General features: G+C 50.6%; 9 protein-coding genes across 9 annotated transcripts; 4 read left to right on the top strand and 5 right to left on the bottom strand.

The window, feature by feature from the left end:
* Positions 1–407: 407 nt before the first annotated feature.
* Positions 408–2,121, bottom strand: CTAM01_08099 (uncharacterized protein; the record flags this gene model as incomplete). The annotated part of the gene is made up of 2 exons (XM_060524120.1): positions 408–1,994; positions 2,107–2,121. The coding sequence occupies 2 exons, from the start codon at positions 2,119–2,121 to the stop codon at positions 408–410; spliced, it is 1,602 nt and encodes a 533-aa protein (XP_060381286.1).
* A 793-nt stretch (positions 2,122–2,914) lies between these two features.
* Positions 2,915–3,913, bottom strand: CTAM01_08098 (uncharacterized protein; the record flags this gene model as incomplete). Its single annotated transcript, XM_060524119.1, has 3 exons — positions 2,915–3,245; positions 3,310–3,590; positions 3,686–3,913. 3 exons carry the CDS (start codon positions 3,911–3,913, stop codon positions 2,915–2,917), a joined length of 840 nt encoding a protein of 279 aa, XP_060381285.1.
* Positions 3,914–4,825: 912 nt separating this feature from the next.
* On the top strand, positions 4,826–5,719 carry CTAM01_08097 (3'-5' exonuclease; the record flags this gene model as incomplete). Its single annotated transcript, XM_060524118.1, has 1 exon — positions 4,826–5,719. The coding sequence occupies one exon, from the start codon at positions 4,826–4,828 to the stop codon at positions 5,717–5,719; it is 894 nt and encodes a 297-aa protein (XP_060381284.1).
* Positions 5,720–5,969: 250 nt separating this feature from the next.
* On the bottom strand, positions 5,970–6,239 carry CTAM01_08096 (major facilitator superfamily transporter; the record flags this gene model as incomplete). The annotated part of the gene is made up of 1 exon (XM_060524117.1): positions 5,970–6,239. One exon carries the CDS (start codon positions 6,237–6,239, stop codon positions 5,970–5,972), a length of 270 nt encoding a protein of 89 aa, XP_060381283.1.
* A 229-nt stretch (positions 6,240–6,468) lies between these two features.
* CTAM01_08095 (major facilitator superfamily transporter) lies at positions 6,469–7,873 on the bottom strand (the record flags this gene model as incomplete). The annotated part of the gene is made up of 5 exons (XM_060524116.1): positions 6,469–6,944; positions 7,012–7,117; positions 7,170–7,493; positions 7,551–7,616; positions 7,679–7,873. 5 exons carry the CDS (start codon positions 7,871–7,873, stop codon positions 6,469–6,471), a joined length of 1,167 nt encoding a protein of 388 aa, XP_060381282.1.
* A 2,477-nt stretch (positions 7,874–10,350) lies between these two features.
* CTAM01_08094 (glycosyl hydrolase family 61) lies at positions 10,351–11,196 on the top strand (the record flags this gene model as incomplete). The annotated part of the gene is made up of 1 exon (XM_060524115.1): positions 10,351–11,196. One exon carries the CDS (start codon positions 10,351–10,353, stop codon positions 11,194–11,196), a length of 846 nt encoding a protein of 281 aa, XP_060381281.1.
* Positions 11,197–11,736: 540 nt separating this feature from the next.
* On the top strand, positions 11,737–13,288 carry CTAM01_08093 (hydantoinase/carbamoylase family amidase; the record flags this gene model as incomplete). The annotated part of the gene is made up of 4 exons (XM_060524114.1): positions 11,737–11,897; positions 11,967–12,284; positions 12,338–13,165; positions 13,219–13,288. 4 exons carry the CDS (start codon positions 11,737–11,739, stop codon positions 13,286–13,288), a joined length of 1,377 nt encoding a protein of 458 aa, XP_060381280.1.
* A 756-nt stretch (positions 13,289–14,044) lies between these two features.
* CTAM01_08092 (epoxide hydrolase) lies at positions 14,045–15,379 on the top strand (the record flags this gene model as incomplete). The annotated part of the gene is made up of 3 exons (XM_060524113.1): positions 14,045–14,369; positions 14,429–14,626; positions 14,679–15,379. The coding sequence occupies 3 exons, from the start codon at positions 14,045–14,047 to the stop codon at positions 15,377–15,379; spliced, it is 1,224 nt and encodes a 407-aa protein (XP_060381279.1).
* A 227-nt stretch (positions 15,380–15,606) lies between these two features.
* CTAM01_08091 (uncharacterized protein) lies at positions 15,607–16,623 on the bottom strand (the record flags this gene model as incomplete). Its single annotated transcript, XM_060524112.1, has 3 exons — positions 15,607–15,881; positions 15,936–16,239; positions 16,318–16,623. The coding sequence occupies 3 exons, from the start codon at positions 16,621–16,623 to the stop codon at positions 15,607–15,609; spliced, it is 885 nt and encodes a 294-aa protein (XP_060381278.1).
* Positions 16,624–18,919: the final 2,296 nt, after the last annotated feature.

Below are 18,919 nucleotides of genomic sequence, written 5' to 3'. Positions count from 1 at the left end.
CCGTTATCTTTCAGGCTAATGGCCTCCGTGGTGTCTTCTGTTGAGACAGAATCCGAAGCCATGGAGGGAGAATGTGTGCAAGTAGGTTTCGAGAGCGCAAGCGGACAAAATCGCTTTTAACAAAAGTGTGGAATAACCAGATGAGCGACGTCCAAACTATAGAAGAACTGAACAAATCTTAGAGGAAACACACTATCACTGCAATATTCAACCCTGCCAAATTCCTAGAGAGTTCATTCCGGAGACGTCGCGATTAATTGACCAGACCTCTGCTGAACTTGGTATTTTGATTGGATCGATAAGAAAGAAGTACACCGACAGCCGGGGTTCCGGGATCCCTGTCACTCCAAGAAGACTTGGTATTAGCTGATGATCATCCCTTTTGGGCCCCTCATACAAAGTATATACTATGGAACCACTACAGTCGCAATTCCCTCGCCCAACTCCTCCTTGACATTCCTTACTTCCACGAACTCTGTGTGAAGAGATGTGCCACCGTCAGGCTTATCACGTCTGAAGAACCCAACCACTCTTCCACGCACAACGTGCCCGTTCATATTTCTTTCTTCAGTCTTGGGCTCCGTCCAGATATCCGCCACCCTCTTTTCGTTTGGCGGCAGAGGCGCGGAGGGTGAGACCGGGACCGTAGGTCGCCCGGCAGGGTCCAGCGAAATGCCGTGTTCGAGCTCAATGACCCTCCGTGCCACGGCAACTAGCGTCGCCATCTCCCACAGATTCTCTCGCGGGAGCCCGAGGATGGGCATCAGCCGGAGTAATTCCAGCCGCGTCTCCAGATGACGACATGTCGTCGTAAAAAAGAACAACATTGGCGTGTACCCCGTTTCGAACATGAACTTGGACGTCTTGGCATGGACGCCTTCCATCTTCGAGTGTTCTGATATTTGAACGACCATTTCGGCGAGATTTTTTGCTAGTTGGCTGTAATTTGGCACGTACTTGTCGTAACCAGTCAAATTATTAGTAAACGCCATATTCAGCCAAATACGGCAGCACTCGTATCGAGTGGAGAGGAAACCGCGCAGCATGTTTGGTACGTAGTCTGGTTTTTCCTCGAAAGCCTTAGTTGTGGGCGAGGACGTGTATTTGCTTTGGTTGTTCAGCTGGGCGAAGAGAATGCTCCACCGGTCGAGCATACTATTGACGTATTCTTGCCGCGCTAGTAATTTCGGGGGAACGCCATTTCCCGTTGGCGACAGGGAACGAAAAGGATATCCTTGCTTCATGAGCTGGAGAGTTTGGCAGTAGAGATCGTCAATCATCAACTGGGCGTCTTGGAATGAGGAAAAGCTTGGGGGCATAGGATGTTCCAGTCCGCTCAGGTCCGGGAAGTCGGCCTTTTCGCCGCTGAAGAAGAATGAGTACTCTGTGAGGCGTCGGAAAAGTGGGAGAAGATGCTCCTTGGTCCAGGGGAACTCGCTGTGGGTATTTCGAAGGAGCGCGACCCCATGCTTGCAGTGCTTAATAGCGGCTTCGCGCCCAGACTGCAGAAATTCGATGCAGATGAACAGGAGGCAGACAAGCAGGACCGTGGGGTGCTTGTCCTGCGTCTTCATGCCAATCAGCTCTCTCATGGCCGCATTGTAGTGGCGCACAGCAAAGCTGTAGTCCCGCGGGGCAACGATCTCGTCAGTCCCGGTGTGGAACTGCTCATAGAGGTCGCTGATGGCTAGGATGGAGTGCGTTACCGCCGGCTCAAATGTGCTGAACTGCATGACTATGTGCGTCCAGAAGTAAGGATCCACGGCCCCTGAGAGGAGCGGCCCCACGGCTTCAGCAAAGTATTGCAGAGCGCGGTTGTCGCTTGGAGAACTGACTCCCGGAGAGGCGTGACTTGGCTGGACCGTCAGGACCACAGACGGACCCGAACCCGGGGAGCTGGATGAGACATCTGTCAAGTCGGCGACGTGTGGGTAGCCATCGCATTTGCGGCCAGTCGCGGTACAACGCTTGCAGGATGGTCTGCTCTCATCGCACTTGATTTTACGTACTCTAGCGAGCGTTAGACGACGCGCCAACTCATCATGAAAACCTTACTCTCGGGCTCGTCTCCCGCGACCCAATCGGACGGCAATAGATGGAACTTACTTGCAGGTTAAACATCCCGTCCTAACCTTTCGGCTACCTTTCCGAGCCATAGTTCCGCTAGAAACACAAGACAACCGGTACGAATATCCGTAAAGGCTCGAGCCAGCCTTGTTGTCAGTCTGTTGGTCTCAAGTCCGAACCAGCCACTGACGTGGTGCGCGTGCCGGTCAGGGGCAAATGACCGTTGGACGCCCTCGGTGAGCGGGCAGCCTGATGAGAAAGAACTTTGGGAGTCCGAGGGCGAGGTGCAGGAATGCGAGCGGAGACAGCCCGAGATAATATCTGTGCCCACCAACCTCGGAAGACAAATTGTGGGATACGCCAGGGCGAAACCGAACCCACCAATGTGAGCGTGAGATTCCCAAAGAATCCCTGCTGTAAGCATGGGGTAGGATTGAAAGCCCCGCCTGGGACGCGGTGTAGCTGATTGTCTAACCCAATTTGGGCCTAACCGTCTTCACAAACAGGCTGCAAACGTTTAGGCAACGATTCAAAAGAAAATTGTCTTGGTGTGACGGTTCATCGTCGAAGCATTGATGACGGGTGTAGCCGCAGCTTGCTCTAGCTCATCGGGAAGGTCATGGTACTAATTGATTGGATCATTTGGTGGGATCACGCAGATTTGTTCCTGACTTGTTGAGTGGATACAGGCATCGGGGTTTAGATCTTGTTTCGTTGGAGGGGCACTGCTTACCTTTGTCGTGATAATTGAGGGGAAATGTGAACGGTTGTGTAACAGTCTTTCGGAAGTGAGAGGTGGCATCACGATCCGACTAAATGAAGACTATGAAATCTGTTAACGAAATCTCTATAGCTCCATGTCAGCTACATGGCCCATAGAAATATCCCACATAGTTGGTCTTCCATGCGTCGCTTCTCTCCATGCATCCGTCGATCTGACTCGACCTGCGTACGCCGCCAAGATTCCGGGTACCAGATCTTGCCTCCCGCAATCTTGAAGACGGGTAACTAGCGGGACCAAGTGAGCATCTAGGATAGTCGGGCCAACAGCTTGGCCGAAAAGCCATACGTCTCCCTCGTGATAAGTGTCGCTAATCTCACCAAAGACCTCCAATACTTTGGACTCTGCTAAGACTACTTGATCGGCTTCTAGCGCACTTTCCATGTGTTTCTTGTGGCTGCACTGTTCGTTAACTTTCTGATCACACATGCAAGTGCTGCAGATTGATTGCGCGAACTTACAACTCGGCTTTAAATTGCAATGCACTCCGGTAGTCCTCGGGGATTTTACCAACTGAGCTCAGTTGCTCGGCAGCAATATTGGGAACTCCGTATTCGCGGGCTTTCTTATCAGGTACAGAGAGGGAAAGGGCTTGGATGTCGTGCACCTTGGCCAGACGTAATCTGATTTGCGCTTCGTGTTCTCGCGGCAAGAGATGGGGATAACGTTGGCACAGCCAGTAGGAGATTTCCAGAGAACTTGTCAATGGTCTGTCGAGACTCTCCCCTGTCAGAGTTGGAACCTCATAAGAGTTGTTATTGTCAGAACGTTTGCTTCTGCTGGAGGTGCAAAGAAAGACTACAGCTAATCAGGCTGAGAAAGCGATGGGTTCCTCACTTGGCCCTTCGGATTGACTGTCAAAAGATAGTCTGCAGAGAGATTCTCATTTCGGTGTAGATTGACCAGCGCGAGTTGCATGTCAAACTTCTGCTTCCCCGAACCTCTGTGCCCAAATGCACACGTGAGTCTAGTCATGATGGAGTACAAAGAAAAGGGAAAAATATGAAGAGTGAATTCTGATCGGTTATCAGCCACAGCCGCGGCTTCCTCAGTGGTCGACATCATGCTAGTAGGATGCGATTGGAGCAGAATTCCAACCTCAATTTGATAGATGGAGGATCAACAAGCCGTATATAGATGTTTGAGCATGCAATCTTCGGCAATTCTAAATCGGGCTGTAGGTAACTGTCTGACATGCTTACTCTAAGCGGGGTAGCGATATCTCAACATCCGATGATTGGTGATTGGTGACGGAATGCATCCAGACTTTACATCACTCCTATTGGATCCGGATTCGCGATGCGCTTTCCGAGCAGACGACAAGTAACAAACAGATAGACACTGAGAAGGTTGAATGTATTTTGGTATTCAGCTTTCTAGACCTTGAGAGCCTTTGTGATATTAGAGCCTGATTTCAAGGGCTGGTTTACTTTCGGACTTGCGTGCCCGGCACCATCGGGTATTTTAGCATCAATGGTAAATTCTTCCATTAGGGTTCAAAGTTGCCACAGGGACATGAATGAGGCAGAGTGTCCTGATTTTCATGGTTGATTCACAGAAGACACCTTAATCTCATACTTCCTGCTAACCCCTGACTGATTTGAAATGAATCACAATCTGAAGCCACGCCGTTGAACTGACAAAGAATCGAGAGAGGTGACGAGGAGTTTCCATCGGGGCCAAGCTCCAAGCAAGTTCGTTGGAACTAAGACACGCATCAACGGGGAATAGGGACGGGTCCGCGCGCACCGGTTGTTGAGAACTAGACCACTTTAGTGTTTGCGCCCAGTAGGTGCCATCTTCACGCATTTGGAAAATTCGAAATTGTTGTGGTAGTGACGTCGACCATTTCAGGACGCCTATAAGAAAGCCAGACGAGGCGCAAAGTCACATCAAAACTTTACTCGACTACAGCTTCCAAGACCAACTTCACAACCCAATTCCGGCTGCCCGAATGGAAAAGCAGCATCACCAACGATGGCAGCATCAACAATGAATGAGATTAAGCCAGTCGGCTCGAGTCCCGGCTCTGCATCGGCTTATGATAGCAATTCGATGACACCCCTCGCATACGATCTCGTCAATACGCCAGAGGGTATTTCTATCTTGGTCGACTATCTCAGCGGACTGCCCAATGACGCGGTCCCATCGCATTATGTTGATCTCGAAGGCGACAACCTCAGTAGGCATGGCATCATATCTATCCTCCAGCTATATGTGGCTCCGAAACAACACACATACCTCCTCGATATCCATGCTCTCGGTGACAAAGCTTTCTTGACTCCGGGCGAGAGATCAGGCAAAACAATTAAGGGGTTCTTGGAGGACCCCAACGTAAAGAAGGTCTTCTTCGATGTTAGAAACGACTCAGATGCTCTGTTCCACCACTTCAGGATTGATCTGGACGGGATACAAGATCTTCAGCTTATGGAGTTCGCCTCACGTTACAACAAGGCAGGATTTCTCAGCGGATTAGCAAAATGCATAGAGAGGAATGCCCCATTGACGCCCGAAGAAATCTTCGCCTGGAGAGCTGTCAAAGTGTTGGGACACAATCTGTTCAACCCACAGTCGGGCGGAAGTTATGCTGTCTTCAACCAGCGACCTTTATCTCCGGATATTCTTCGCTACTGCATCCAGGATGTCCAATACCTGCCTCGTCTCTGGGCTGTGTACTATCAAAAGCTGGGCAAGGATTGGAAGCACGCCGTGGAGAAGGAAACGAAGAACAGAATCCTGAAATCTCATGCATCTGACTATAATGGCCAGGGCAGGCATATGACGGAGCCACCTGCTGATTGGGTTGTGAGAAACCCAGAAATCACTGCCAATATTCACACTGAACCAACTGCAATTACGAGATACACGTAGCATCGACTTCAGTGGAATGAATGGCGGGAATCATCGGCGGTAGAAGATTGTTTGATGGGCAATTACGAAAGTTCTCTCTTCATATTTCTGCATTGCATGCATTTGGAGTTGTATTTTTCAGGCGATACGGTTGAAGGCCCCGTGCTAGACAGCCAGACATGCGAAACTTTGATGTGCTTGGGCATCTGGTTATCAGCCGGATGAGGTATGACGGAGAAGTGATAAATCTTGAGAATGAAGAAGTCATGTTCTATTCAGCAACACCAAATTTACTGAGAGTCCGTAGCTTTGCTCCATATCTCCAGAGCAACAAAGGCGCTGGCACACCAATCACCACTGCAATGATGGCTAGCAAACTCCCACCTAGGCCATAGCCAAGATTCCTGAACAACGCCGGGACGAACAGTGGGAATGCGAATGCAAACATGGATCTCATGAAGCAACAAGCCGCCGAGGCCGAAGCAGTGTGAAGAGCATAGCAATCGGCGATGTAAGCCGATATGCATTGGTATGATACCATGCTGCTGCCGATAGTGATGGCTATGCCCACCTACAGATGAGTAGTGTTAGTCCGACAGACCAAATAGTGTTGGGGATCAGGTAGTATTTCTTACGTTGGGAAGCATGAAGTGCATCTTGTTTTGCGCAGTCCAGGCGACAAGCATTATCCCACAGGGCGTAAGAAGAGAAGCGGGGACCATTAATGGAATGCGAAACTCCGGGACTCCCTTCCCATCCTTCTCAATACCTCAACGTCGTTTGAGTCTTTGATAAATCATGTCCATTGTTGGGGCGGAGATCAGAACACCGATCAATGCTCCGACGGCAATAGAGATGTAGTTCAGGCTCGCTTGCCCTTTGTGCATGCCATAGTAATGCTCCCACAGTCTCGGAAAGCTAGATATTATGAGATATAGTAGTCCAAAATTGAACGCCTGATAGAGCGCGAGGCTTTGTATAATGGGCTGAGTAGCGAGCATGATCCATGGGCGAGATAGGCTGGTCCTGAGGATGACAGCGAGTGTGCGCTCCTGCTTTTCCCACTCCGTTTTAATGGACGCATCGTTGTAGAGCTTACGCAGTCGCTTGGCCTTCAGGTGCAAAAGTCGTGGGGCGTATGTCTCTCTAAGAAAGATAAAGGCAATGACTTGCACCGTGAAGTTCAAGATTACCACGGTCCAAAAGGTCCATCGCCAGGTAGCGTATTGAGAGATATATCCACCCGCTGCACATTCAGAGATCATTAGATTTGCACTTCATGTACTTCAGTGGTATCTGGGTGATCAACGTACCGATAGGGCCGACTGCGAGTCCTAAAACGGGGGCGAATTGCATGAATGCAATTCCCTTCCCTCTCTCCTCTGGCTTCCAGCAGTCAGCTAGTACGCCACTGCCCATCTGACGAAGGTGTCAGCATTTTGAACAACCTTTCAGAACCAGAAGAACATACCCCTATAGTCGCACTGCCGCCTATTCCAGCAAGGAAGCGAAAGATCAGGATCTGCTCCTTTGATGCTGCAAACCCGCAAAGGGCAGTCGAGACAATGAACATCAAATTCCCAACTCGTACAATGGGGGTTCGACCCCATATCTCCGAGCAAGGAGACAATACGAAAGGTCCTAGTGCGTATGTGAGGAGAAATATTGAGAGCACTAATTGCCGCTCTACCTCATTGGTGATGTGCAGGTCGTGGCTGATCGGTCTTAGAGCTGGGGCGGCTATCGATGAGGACAGGGGAGATAGGAACGCGAACGATGATATGATCAAAGATGTCTACGACTTCTGTGAGCTTGTGCTAAATATCTTGGGGTTTGCCAGAGTGATACTGACTGTCCATTTCTGTCTTCGGTTCCAGTTCTTGGGATTTTCTGAGTCTTCCGGCCCATCCCAAGTCACCTACAACAGCGTATTATCGTCAATCCAATGCAGCTAATGTGTATCGATCCACAGAGGCTTACAGGTGAGTATGTAGAGATGCTTCCGTCACTGCTTTCGTGTAGTCTAGATTCCGATGTTGAGGGCGTGGCTTTGGCATCGCTGCCATGTTTCTTTATGGTTTCATCTTCGCACAAGGTCGTCAAAGAGTTGAAAGAGAAGAGAGCTGGTCCTAGGGCTTGTTCAGTATCCTCGTTGAAGTCTTGTCGAAGATTCATGGCAAAAGTAGCAAGGAACAGAAAAGTGCCATTAAAGATTGGGTGAGGGAGCACTGTCGAGATGATCTGGCCAAGACTTGTATCACCGAGATTAATCTGCCACCTGAGCACTCCAGACTCCTTATACTACCATGCCACTGACTTCCGTGGCTTGATGTTCACCACAGGTCATAGCATATTTACCATCTTTGACATGGATCAATAGTACGGGCCGCAATCCGCAACTTCCCCAACCACATCTAGGGCTGAGCTAGACACTTGGGCGTATCTCAGCTCTATGGAGCCCTTCGTAAAGCTGCCCATTCGGGCCTTTCGGAAGCTCTCGAGGTCAAGCCATCGCACAAAGAAGAAGCTCAGCGCAATGTTCCGTTCCCCGGAAAGACGGTGTAGGCCGAGCAGGGGAAGGACCTGCTTCTTCACCAGACAACCTTCGAGCGCGCTACGATTTCAACTGGCGCGAACTATCTCACGCCACGGCCCGAATGGCTCAAAACAAAGGCCACAAGCGCAGTTCCCCGTGTTTTACCCCTGTCCTGGGCTCGGACCATGAATAATCATATTGTTCAAATCTCGATGCCCAGTTTATGCCACGAGATTTATGGAACCTAAAAAGTTTGCGCAACACAATACATCGTCAACAGAGATGAAAGAAAGGTCCATCCAGGATTCGAACCTGGGCTTACGGAAGGAACTGATTTTTGGATCAGAATCCGACGTCCTAACCAACTAGACTAATAGACCAATTATGATTGAGAACTGCTTCTCGCTGGGTTTCTCGCGCGGTTGCGACGTTCATGTTGCGTGTGGTTGGGGGCTGAAGCCCTCACTGTGGACACATCGTGAAGTGGATCTCGGAATCGTAGCAACCTCAGAGGTGCAAGTTGGGCATCTTGGCTCGAATTGTGGAATCCTTCCAAACATTCGACATCGAAAATTGGAATGAAAACCTCTACTGGATCAAAGGAGTTGGCATGGAGTCGTTCAGTTCCGAGTACCCGGGCTTAGTTGAACAGCAAATCCCAAACATCGCCGCAAAGCAGAAACAAATGTTCTTCTCCACATTGCAGAGGCGTTTCGCTGTCAGCTGTGCTACCTACACGCGTAGCGCTGAGCATAGAATTTCAGCTCGACGCCACAATTCCGGGGTGACAGCAAATCTCAAAGAGGAATCTGGTCACGCGACGCAGCCGTGCTTTTCATGTCTGATGGTGTGCTCTGAAGATGGGAATAACATCATTTATGTAGGGTCAATCAATGGACTCAACAGTTATGAAATCTGCACTGCCTTGCACAACGCTAGTGCAATTTACGTCGACCATGCCTACTATACTAACAACAGACTAAATCTGGCCGCATCCAAGCTCTGCATCTTAATCGATGCAACATAGCAGAACAGTTACGCTCCTCGTCCGTCTCAGCTTACGGTAATGCTTTGTTATAGCGACGATCACGGTAGGTGCTTCAGGGAGCTCCGTGGGTCCTGAGCCATTGCTACAAGCTTGGGCTAGGTCAAGCATACATGAGAAGAGAAGAGCGACTAACAAACAGAGGTGAAGTAACAACCCTCTTAAAATAATAACAACAGACGGAAACAGGTTTGTTGTGTGGATTGTCCCTTCAGAAAGTAAAAGACACGACGGCCATGGTACTTGGACAAACTGAAAACGTAAATTTACAAGATCTATTGGGCGATTGGTTTAGTGGTATAATGACCGCTTAGCATGCGGTAGGTCCTGGGTTCGATTCCCAGATCGTCCATTGCTTTTTTCCTAATTCCATCATTTTTGCTGTTCCCGCCTGGTGGATGTCACTTTCTTTTGCCATTTTGAACATTCTCATCAAAAAGGAAGTGCGGTACGGCAGAAAGCATATTGGCAGATCCTTTGGGATGATTGGGTCACACCCGAAAGGTTAAATGCAGTGTGTGGGGTACACCAGCCGGACGTCGATCACCCTTCCACCCGCGCTTGGAGACATCTCGAAAGGGACGTGTTCTCATGATCCTCCGAGATTCAAGGGGCACGGTTCAGACTAAATCACTTTATTTTCTCATTTAGAAACCAAGGTACTTTTGTCTAGCTTGCACGATCAGACTTCACCCGGACAGCCGCCGCTAAGTTAACCTCGAAAGCTTGGCGATCAACCAGATTCATTAATATGGTGCAATATCCCGGCTGGATGCTGCACCGTTCGAGCTTCTGGCGCTGCACCTTTGTCTACTATCGCGTCTCATCGTTGCAGCAACTTGATCTCGACATGGCCGGAACCATTGCTGCTTCCTAGCTTTCGCGGAGCTTAGTGATGTGTCCCGAAAATCTTTCCTTCGCGGTCCAGGCTGATGCCTCCGGTACTTTGCTTATATGATCAATTCGAGTTGCACTTGCACCTCCAGGTATTAATAACCGTCTCGTGAGGTGGGCTAGATAATGGAGTTACCACCGACCCAGACCCAGCCCACTCGAGAAAAAAGCATGATCATGTTTCCCTTCCCAGCGATCCTTTTTGTCTTTGTCTCTCTAGCATCCGCTCATAGCCGAGTGACAAATTTCGTAATCGACGGTGCATCCTACCAAGGCTTCAACACACGATCCTCGAACCCCGACATCCTCGCGGCATGGAGCACGACAGTTAAGAATGACGGTTGGATCAGCACCGAGAGCTATGGTAAATCCGACATCGTTTGTCATATCAATGCGACCAATGCTCAGGGCCATGCACCCATTGCTGCTGGTGACACCATTGACTTTCAATGGCAAGGTTGGCCCGAGTCACATCACGGTCCCGTCATCACGTACCTTGCTTTCTGCGGCATTGACAGAGGGTCCTGCGAGTCCATCGACAAGACGAAGTTGAGCTTTTTTGCGATCGACAAGGTCGGACTGGTTGATCCGAGTGCCAATGCCACGAGTTTTGCGACGGCGTGGGGAATCTGGGCGAGCGACATCCTCATCAGCAATAATGCGACCTGGGCGGTGCAGATTCCGCCGAAGATCCAACGTGGTTACTATGTGCTTCGACATGAGATCATTGCACTCCATTTTGCTAGGTATCCAGGGCAGGGCGCGCAGCACTACCCCCAGTGTATCAACCTTGAAGTTACTGGCGGCGGGAGCGACGAACCCGCTGGGACGTCGGCCGCGGATTTGTATCAAGCGGCGGAGGATGGGTTGATCTACGACATCTCCCAATCGCCTACAGGGACGTACAAGATCCCGGGGCCGACGATGTACACTGGCGCAACGGCTTTCGTCTCTCAGACTGGGGTGCTGGTCCGTTCATCGACAACTGCGATACCCGGCCGACCGATCGCAACTCAGGTTTGAAGAAATCGAGCACAGGAATCGTCGCTAGGTCGGAGGCGTGACTGACTGATGAGTATCTAAAAAGCTCGTTCTTCTGTCGTTCTGGGTAGAAATGGGGCTGGTGGAGACGCGCAGGCTGGATGCTGTCGGTGTGTCACAATAGGGCGGTAGCTAGCCCATGACATGTTGCGTAGAGTTTGACACAAAATGACACAGGTCGTCCAATTTCTTTATCCTAGATCCATATATACTGTCGTGAAGGGCGTTCAAGGCGTAGAAATATGCCAAGCGATGGATGTAAATGACGGCTAACCGACTAGACAACCATCGCTGCTGATTGCTTCCATCCATAGCTGACGCTGCGCCGGTGCGGTACCCCCGGTTTCGGGCGCATTTGCCGGAGACAAGATCCGGTGCCAACGCCTTTGCCTATCGCTCTTCACTCTCCTACTTCAACCCAATTGCGTCTGCCGTTTGCAATTCACTCAGACTCATTGGCTCCCTCGAAGAAGATATCTCGTTACTCTTGTCTTGAATCTCGTAACTGCAGTCATTTTCACCATGATTGCCCGCCTAAGGCCAGTAATCCTGCCCATTCCCCGCCGGGTGAGGTCACTCTCAACCGCGCGGGGTTCCTTATCTGGACTCAAGATCAACACCGACCGCCTTCAAGAGTCAATTCATCATACATGCCAATGGGGCGCAGCGCATCGATATGGAAAGTGAGTTTTCTTATTTTCAACTCCTTTCAACAATCAAGTCGGTCTCAACGCTTACCATCATTACTGCAGGGGTGCAACAGAGACAGGCATGGCCAGACTGGCGCTGTCCGACGACGATGCTCGCGTGAGAAAATGGTTCGCCGATGAGGTGGCAAGCCTTGACTGTAAACTTGCGATTGACGAGATGGGGAACATGTTTGCGAAACGTCAAGGAGCGCTCAAATCTTCCGCTCCGATGACAGCCATGGGGAGCCATCTTGATACCCAACCCCGCGGAGGCAGATACGACGGCATTCTGGGCGTTCTAGCCGCCGTAGAGGTGATGAGAACACTAAAAGACAACAACTTCAAGACGCAATTCGATGTTGGCATCGTCAATTGGACCAAGTAAGTATAACCATCACCTCGGAAAAAGACGCATAATGTCTGACGAAAACCAGCGAAGAAGGCGCCCGTTTCCCGGGATCAATGATGTCCTCCGGCGTCTGGGCAGGCGAAATCCCTCGGGAAAAGGCCTGGGACTTGGGCGATATCTTCGACCCTTCTGTGACTGTCAAGTCTGAGCTGGAGCGACACGGCTACATCGGTCCGCTCGCCTGTTCAAGCGACGCATCAACTGGTTACCCTCTGGGCGCGCACTTTGAGTTGCACATCGAGCAGGGCCCCATCCTCGAGGAGAACGGCAGGAAGATCGGCGTCGTGCAGGGCGCGCAGGCGTATCGCTGGTTCACCTTCACCATCACGGGCCGCGACGCACACACGGGCACCACGCCGTTGAAGTCCCGCAGAGACCCGTTGCTCGCGGCGTCCAAGATGATTGCTTCCTCCAACGCCATCGCAAAGGAGCTCGGGGCGCTGGCGTCGACAGGTGTTCTCAAGATCCCACCCAGCTCGTCGACCAACACCATCGTCTCAGAGGTTACCTTCACCCTTGATATTCGCCACCCCGAAAACGCAGTTGTCGAAGAGGTGCAGAGGCGTTGCATCGAGTCGTTTAAGAAGATCGCTGGGGAGGATGGCCGCGGGGTCGAGGTGCAGTGGACGCTCGATACCGATTCGCCCGCGGTCAAGTTTGACAAGGAGTGCATCCAAGCCGTGGAGAATGCAGCGGTTGGTCTTTTTGGGTCGGACGGCTGGCTGCCGTTGACCAGCGGCGCGGGGCATGACAGCGTTTACACGAGCAAGCGGTGCCCGACGACAATGATTTTCGTCCCTTGCAAGGACGGTGTGAGCCATCACCCCGAGGAATATTGCAGTCCGGAAGATTGGTCAGTGGATGCGCCCTTGGTGTCGTGAGAAGTGTGAGCTAACTTTGCTGCAGTGCGAATGGCACTCAAGCCCTGCTTGAAGCCGTTGTAAGCTACGACCATCTGAGAGCTAGCAGAAAGTGAAGTTGTATGAGAGGTCTTGAGAAGGAGGAATTGACAGAAAGCCGTTGGAATCATCTTTTTGACAGAGAGATGTCATTTCGCTCATGCAAACGGAACTTTTTTCATAGAGAGTATGGTTGAGGTGAGCGTCTGTGAATGAGCACTCAGTGAGTGAGTAAATCCGAGCACATGCCTTCACTCCTGCATCGACCTCAGCGCATGAATGTCCTGGACTGGCCTGAAAAATTGCCAACAGGCTTCATTTGAAAGAAAGCTTTAATTTATCAGCACGCCCTTCATGTTGATTGTCATTATCGCGCCTTTGCGACGCGACGATCTCACTTCAGGCCAACCAGGCTCATCCATGATGTCAGACCCTCAGAAACCATCAGTGAGTGAGTTTGGGACTTTGGTGCTTTTAGCGCTGTAGAAACAACCGTGCTGGACCTCGGAGACCCCTCACGCTCACTCCCGATGTAATAAGACAACCATACATATCTTAGGGGCACGGAAACAGCGAACGTGGATTAGTAAGACTGTAGCAAGTCACGACCACCCAATTGTGACGCCATATGCACATCCGAATCGTCCAAATAAGGGCGTGTTTGTTGACCATCGGGATAAAATATCGTCGATGAACCAGCCTGTCCAACCTCATCGAAGCAGCCAACGAAGCAATTGAAGAAGGCACATCTCCAGACACCATCTACAGTTGGCAATAATTCACGCCGCAATTCCGAGTAGAAGCTTCACAGGGTCAAAACACAAAACTACATCATGGCATCCGGAATCAAGCCGTACAAGATCGAGGTTCCACAATCAAAGATCGAGGAGCTCCACGCCAAGCTCGATCTCGCAAAGTTCCCACCAGAGTCTGCGCTCACCGAAAGCTGGGACTATGGCGCCCCGGTCTCAGAAGTGAAGAGGTTGGCCGAGCGCTGGCGGAACGGCTTCGATTGGCGCGCTGCAGAGGCCAAGCTGAATGAGTTGCCGCAATATACGACAACCATCTCAGTGGATGGCTTCGGCGACCTCGAGATTCACTTCATCCACCAGAAGAGCAAGCAACCTGGAGCTGTGCCGCTGCTATTCTCTCACGGCTGTATGTTTCACCTCGCCCACTCTTCACACGTATGTCGCCCATGACTGACTTGAGATCAGGGCCTGGTAGCTTCCTTGAGGTCCTCAAGATTCTCCCGCTGTTGACGACGGAGAAGAATGGTCTTTCTTTCGATGTTGTGGCACCGTCTCTTCCTAACTTTGGGTTCTCGGAAGGTCCGGACAAACCAGGCTTCCGCCTACCTCAGTACGCCGAGGTCATGCACAAGGTGATGCTGAAGCTCGGTTACGAGCAGTATGGTAAGTGTGCATGCTTGAACAGCTATCGGACCACGAGCTAAGAATCATGTAGTCACTCAAGGAGGCGATTGGGGCTTTGGAATCACCCGGTTCATGGGCCTACTTTACCCAGACCACGTCCTCGCATCCCACATTAACATGGTCTCCGCGAGCCCACCGTCCTTCTTCAAGAACCCGCTACAGTACATCAAAAATCTCTTCCCTTACTCTGAGAAGGAGAAGAAAGGCATTGAGCGAAGCCAGTGGTTCCAGAGAGAGGGTCGCGGATACAACCTTGAGCAGAGCACCAAGCCGGCGACCTTGGGCCTCGCGTGGGCCGACTCGCCCGTGGCGCTACTATCCTGGATTCTTGAGAAGCTGCATGACTGGACTGATTCATATCCATGGACCGACGACGAGCTTCTGACTTGGATTTCCATCTACCAGTTCTCGACGGCTGGGCCCGAGGCCAGCGCGCGGATTTACTACGAGGCTGCGCACCCTAAGCCGCACACGGAGCACATTACGTGGGTTCCGCGGGTGAAGCTTGGGTTATCCATCTTCCCCATGGACCTAATTGTTCCGCCGATGAGCCATGCCAAGACTCTGGGTCCCGTTGTATTTGCTGTCACGCATGGTGATGGTGGGCATTTCGCTGCTCATGAGAGGCCTGAGATATTGGTCAAGGATTTAAGGGAAATGTTCAGCAAGGGTGGTGGTGCGCACGATGTTGCGGAGGTGCTGTCGAAACAAAGTCTTCGATCAAAGTTGTAAATTAGTTTGGCAAAGTCGCTATGACTTTTACTTCTGGAATTGATCTTCAAACTCTTGATCTTATCTTCTTTTCAGGATGACCAGTTTTCAACCCTGTGAAAAACCAGCCCCGTAAGGTTTTTCGTCCCTTATGCCCATTAATTAATTATATTTTTCAAACGCCAGATAAGAAGAATGTGCCATGCTGGCAACACATAATCAACGTTTATACATGGAGGATATTGTCATCAGACTTCATGACGATGGGGTACTAAGCTGTGAGGTAGCCCATGGTTTCCCGAGTTAGCCGCAGCTAAATCTTTCGGGTCTGCTGGTAGATCCTGGCCAGGGTTGGCCTCTTCATAGTGAGCCCATTTTACAAATCGGTAGTACGCAGCTGCAAGAGCGGCTCCCATGCATGGCCCAAGCCAGTAGATCCAGTGATAGTTTGGGAACGACCTGCCTGCAACGGCGCACCCAAAGCTTCGGGCGGGGTTGAGGGAGCCACCAGTAACCCAGACACCTATTCGATTATCAGGAACTCGTCTGGTGAGATTGAAGTAAAAATTCATCTTACCTGGAATGAGAATCATGAATAAAGCCAGCCCGACACCGATTGGTGCGAGGAAGGTATCGCGGGACTTCTTCACGGCCAACATGAAAACAACGATGACGAGCTGTGCGGTAAAGAACATCTCAAGGAAGAGTCCCTGGGCAACAGATGTCCCAATGCCAAGCAGCGAGTTTGCCTGCGAAACTTGGCCCGGAAACATGGCTTCAACCAGTCCGCCGGCGCACATCGCGGCCAGCATCTGAGCCGGCACGAGGAAAGCGGACCGCATCCACGGCAATTGACCACCGAGAGAAAGGCCGAGAGTGACCTAGTCTCGTCCATCAGCATGCGGCTTAACTAGTGTGGCAGGATATGGTTGTGTGCCCGTAAGAATATATGCACTTACCGCAGGATTGAAGAGGCCTCCGCTGATGCGGTAGAAAGTCCAAACATTGACCAGCAGAGAGAGACCGTACGATAGAGCAATGAAGACTACGCCCTCGCTGCTCAGCGTGCCATCGCCGGCCGAGGAAACCCCCTGCTTGATCACCATGATGTTTCCAGCGTACGCAAAGTACAGGAAGAAAAAAGTGCCGACGAACTCGCCCGAGGCGGCAACGAGGTGGCCTCCCATGGCGCTGAGATGTGTTTGAGGGATTTCGTGGTGCTGCCCGTTGGCATGATCATGGTGGCGGTCCTGGGGTTTCGACATCTTTAAACTCTCCTCTCTCTATCTCCCTTCTGTTCCTGTTTCTCTATGGCCTCTGAATCAGTTGCTTGCGTCGATACTGGTAGCGCTATCACTATCAAGGGACATGGGTGGAAGGGAGAAACATCCGAGTGCAAGGGAGGGGGCCCTTTTGAACATGTATGATGGCGACATTGTACCTACTTTAGGCATGGGGGAATAACAGCCATAGGGGGTAAACACAAAGGAATATCACAAAACGCCGCGCCAGAAATTCTCCGTTGGGGGTTTAGATCAACGGGTGTGGCTTGGAACGTGGTTAACTGCAAGCAGCTCTAATGACTCTTCGTGATGCGGTGCGCACGTCAGTGGTACCCCCATGGTGAGACATTTAGCCTGGCGCCCCCAATCATAGGTGCATTCGTTGAAGCTGCCGTAAGCCGCAGACGTGCTGGAATCTGCCGCGCCGCCGTTCCCTTTCCAGACTCGATACGATGACAAGCGACCAGGCCGCGCGCCCGCCTCCATTACCCCATCATCGCGCGTTTGATTTGTTGACAAAGACTGAAATTCCTAAGTCTCACGCCTCGGTCGTCGCTCTTATTCTGCGTAGCCCTCTCCTCGTCTGGGACATTCCCCACGCCATCCACTTACGTGTGCTCCAGAATCCTCCATCTCAATAAATCCGAAATAGAAAGTCTAGCGTCCGTCCGTCAATTTTGTTAGTGGCTGGAACTAGGAGTCCCAAAAGCCTCCGTGCCGTCAACCGGTCAACGGAAACAGGCAGTAGGCAGAGAGGTTCGAGAAATTGTTTTGATGTCCAACAGAGGATTGCGTTTGTGCTTGTACCTGTTGGACACACTCTCATTTACATCAGATTGGTGCGACTCGGTTCAAATTGCCTTGTGTAAGTAGGATTCATCATTGAATTTGATGCTGGCTGCGCCGGTTAACAACATCGTATCACTTTGAAATGTTACGCCGAATACGAGATAGTCAAGATTCAAATATGCACTAGGAAGGCAGTTGCCGAAGTGCTGTGGGCCGTTCGTAAATCACTCACTCTCTTGTTTGCGTCATAGAGAACATGAGTACGGAAGAGATAACTTCCGTTATCAAATAGCGCTAGCAATTTAGTGAATAGCAATGTTCGCTCAATTCTCAAATAGATGGTATGGGATCCCCAGTCGCTTTTTCCAATAACCAGATTCATTGCTAGATGTAGATAGGAAGCGCTACCCAGGACTAGGAAATGATCGCAAGTCTTTATCATTAAATACCTTACGAATATTATTCATCGTGTAATTAATGCTTAAGGGTGTGGCTCAAAGGTAACGAAACATGCCGCAGTCCACAAGTACGACCGTTGTAGCAAGTGCGACTTTCATTTGGTGTCCGATGTCATACATCCGGGCAAATGATGTTGTTGCCGCGTAACTGTCCTTTTCGATTCTCTTTTTGCGGCGACATCGATGAGTTCGAAAATGGACTCAAGCATGCCCTTGCTCCGCTCACGACACCAGTGCAGGGTGAAAAGATGAGCTTCCGTCAAAGTGCCGACAAAGGGTTTGATCAGGTTGTAGCTTGCGGCTGATAGAACGGTAGTCTTTAGTTCATGTCAGCCATAATCCAAACATATGCCGAAATTATTGGGAGCAATAGATGCTCTATGGTTATATGTGCTCACACCATGCCGCAAGCTTTTTCTTTGACAGGACTAGTGATGAACGCAACAGGGTCGACCGTTTTGTCACTACAGTTGCTAGGCAACTCATTCGAAGAAAGCCTAAATTGAGGCTGTACAAAATAAGCCTGATATAGCTGGGGAAAAACTCCAAACACAGTTTGATGGACTGATCTCGAGACCGCCGAAAGAACTGAAGTTTGATGGACTCTTAGCCCTAACGCTTGTCTTCGTCATCGACGCGCTAGATGAACGTTACACCGGGAACATTGAATCCCCTGAACAGGATAGAAGCCGGATGCTCCTCAAGGAGCTTACCAAATTAGCAGTCATTACCGAAGTGAGAGTCCGAGTCTTCCTCACCAGTCGGCCAGAGGTTCCGATCCGGTTTGGGTTCCGGGAAGATGTATATGAGGGCTTGCATCAAGACGTGGCGCTTCACGAAATACCATGCTCCGTTATCTATCACGATATTAGAGTCTTTGTAAAGACTCAGCTTGAAGAGATACAATATTCTACCGGATTTTAGAGGACTGGCCAGGAGAAAGTATCGTCAAACATCTTAACGACACTTCTACTCCTCTCTTCATTTACGCTGCATCTATCTACAAAAGTCAGCCTGAACTTGATCAAGAT

Source organism: Colletotrichum tamarilloi, assembly GCF_030869305.1.
Source record: "Colletotrichum tamarilloi strain Tom-12 chromosome Unknown Scaffold_27.1, whole genome shotgun sequence".
NCBI lineage: Eukaryota > Fungi > Ascomycota > Sordariomycetes > Glomerellales > Glomerellaceae > Colletotrichum > Colletotrichum tamarilloi.
Note: the sequence above shows the minus strand (reverse complement) of the source record. Positions and strands in the feature narration are given on the sequence as shown.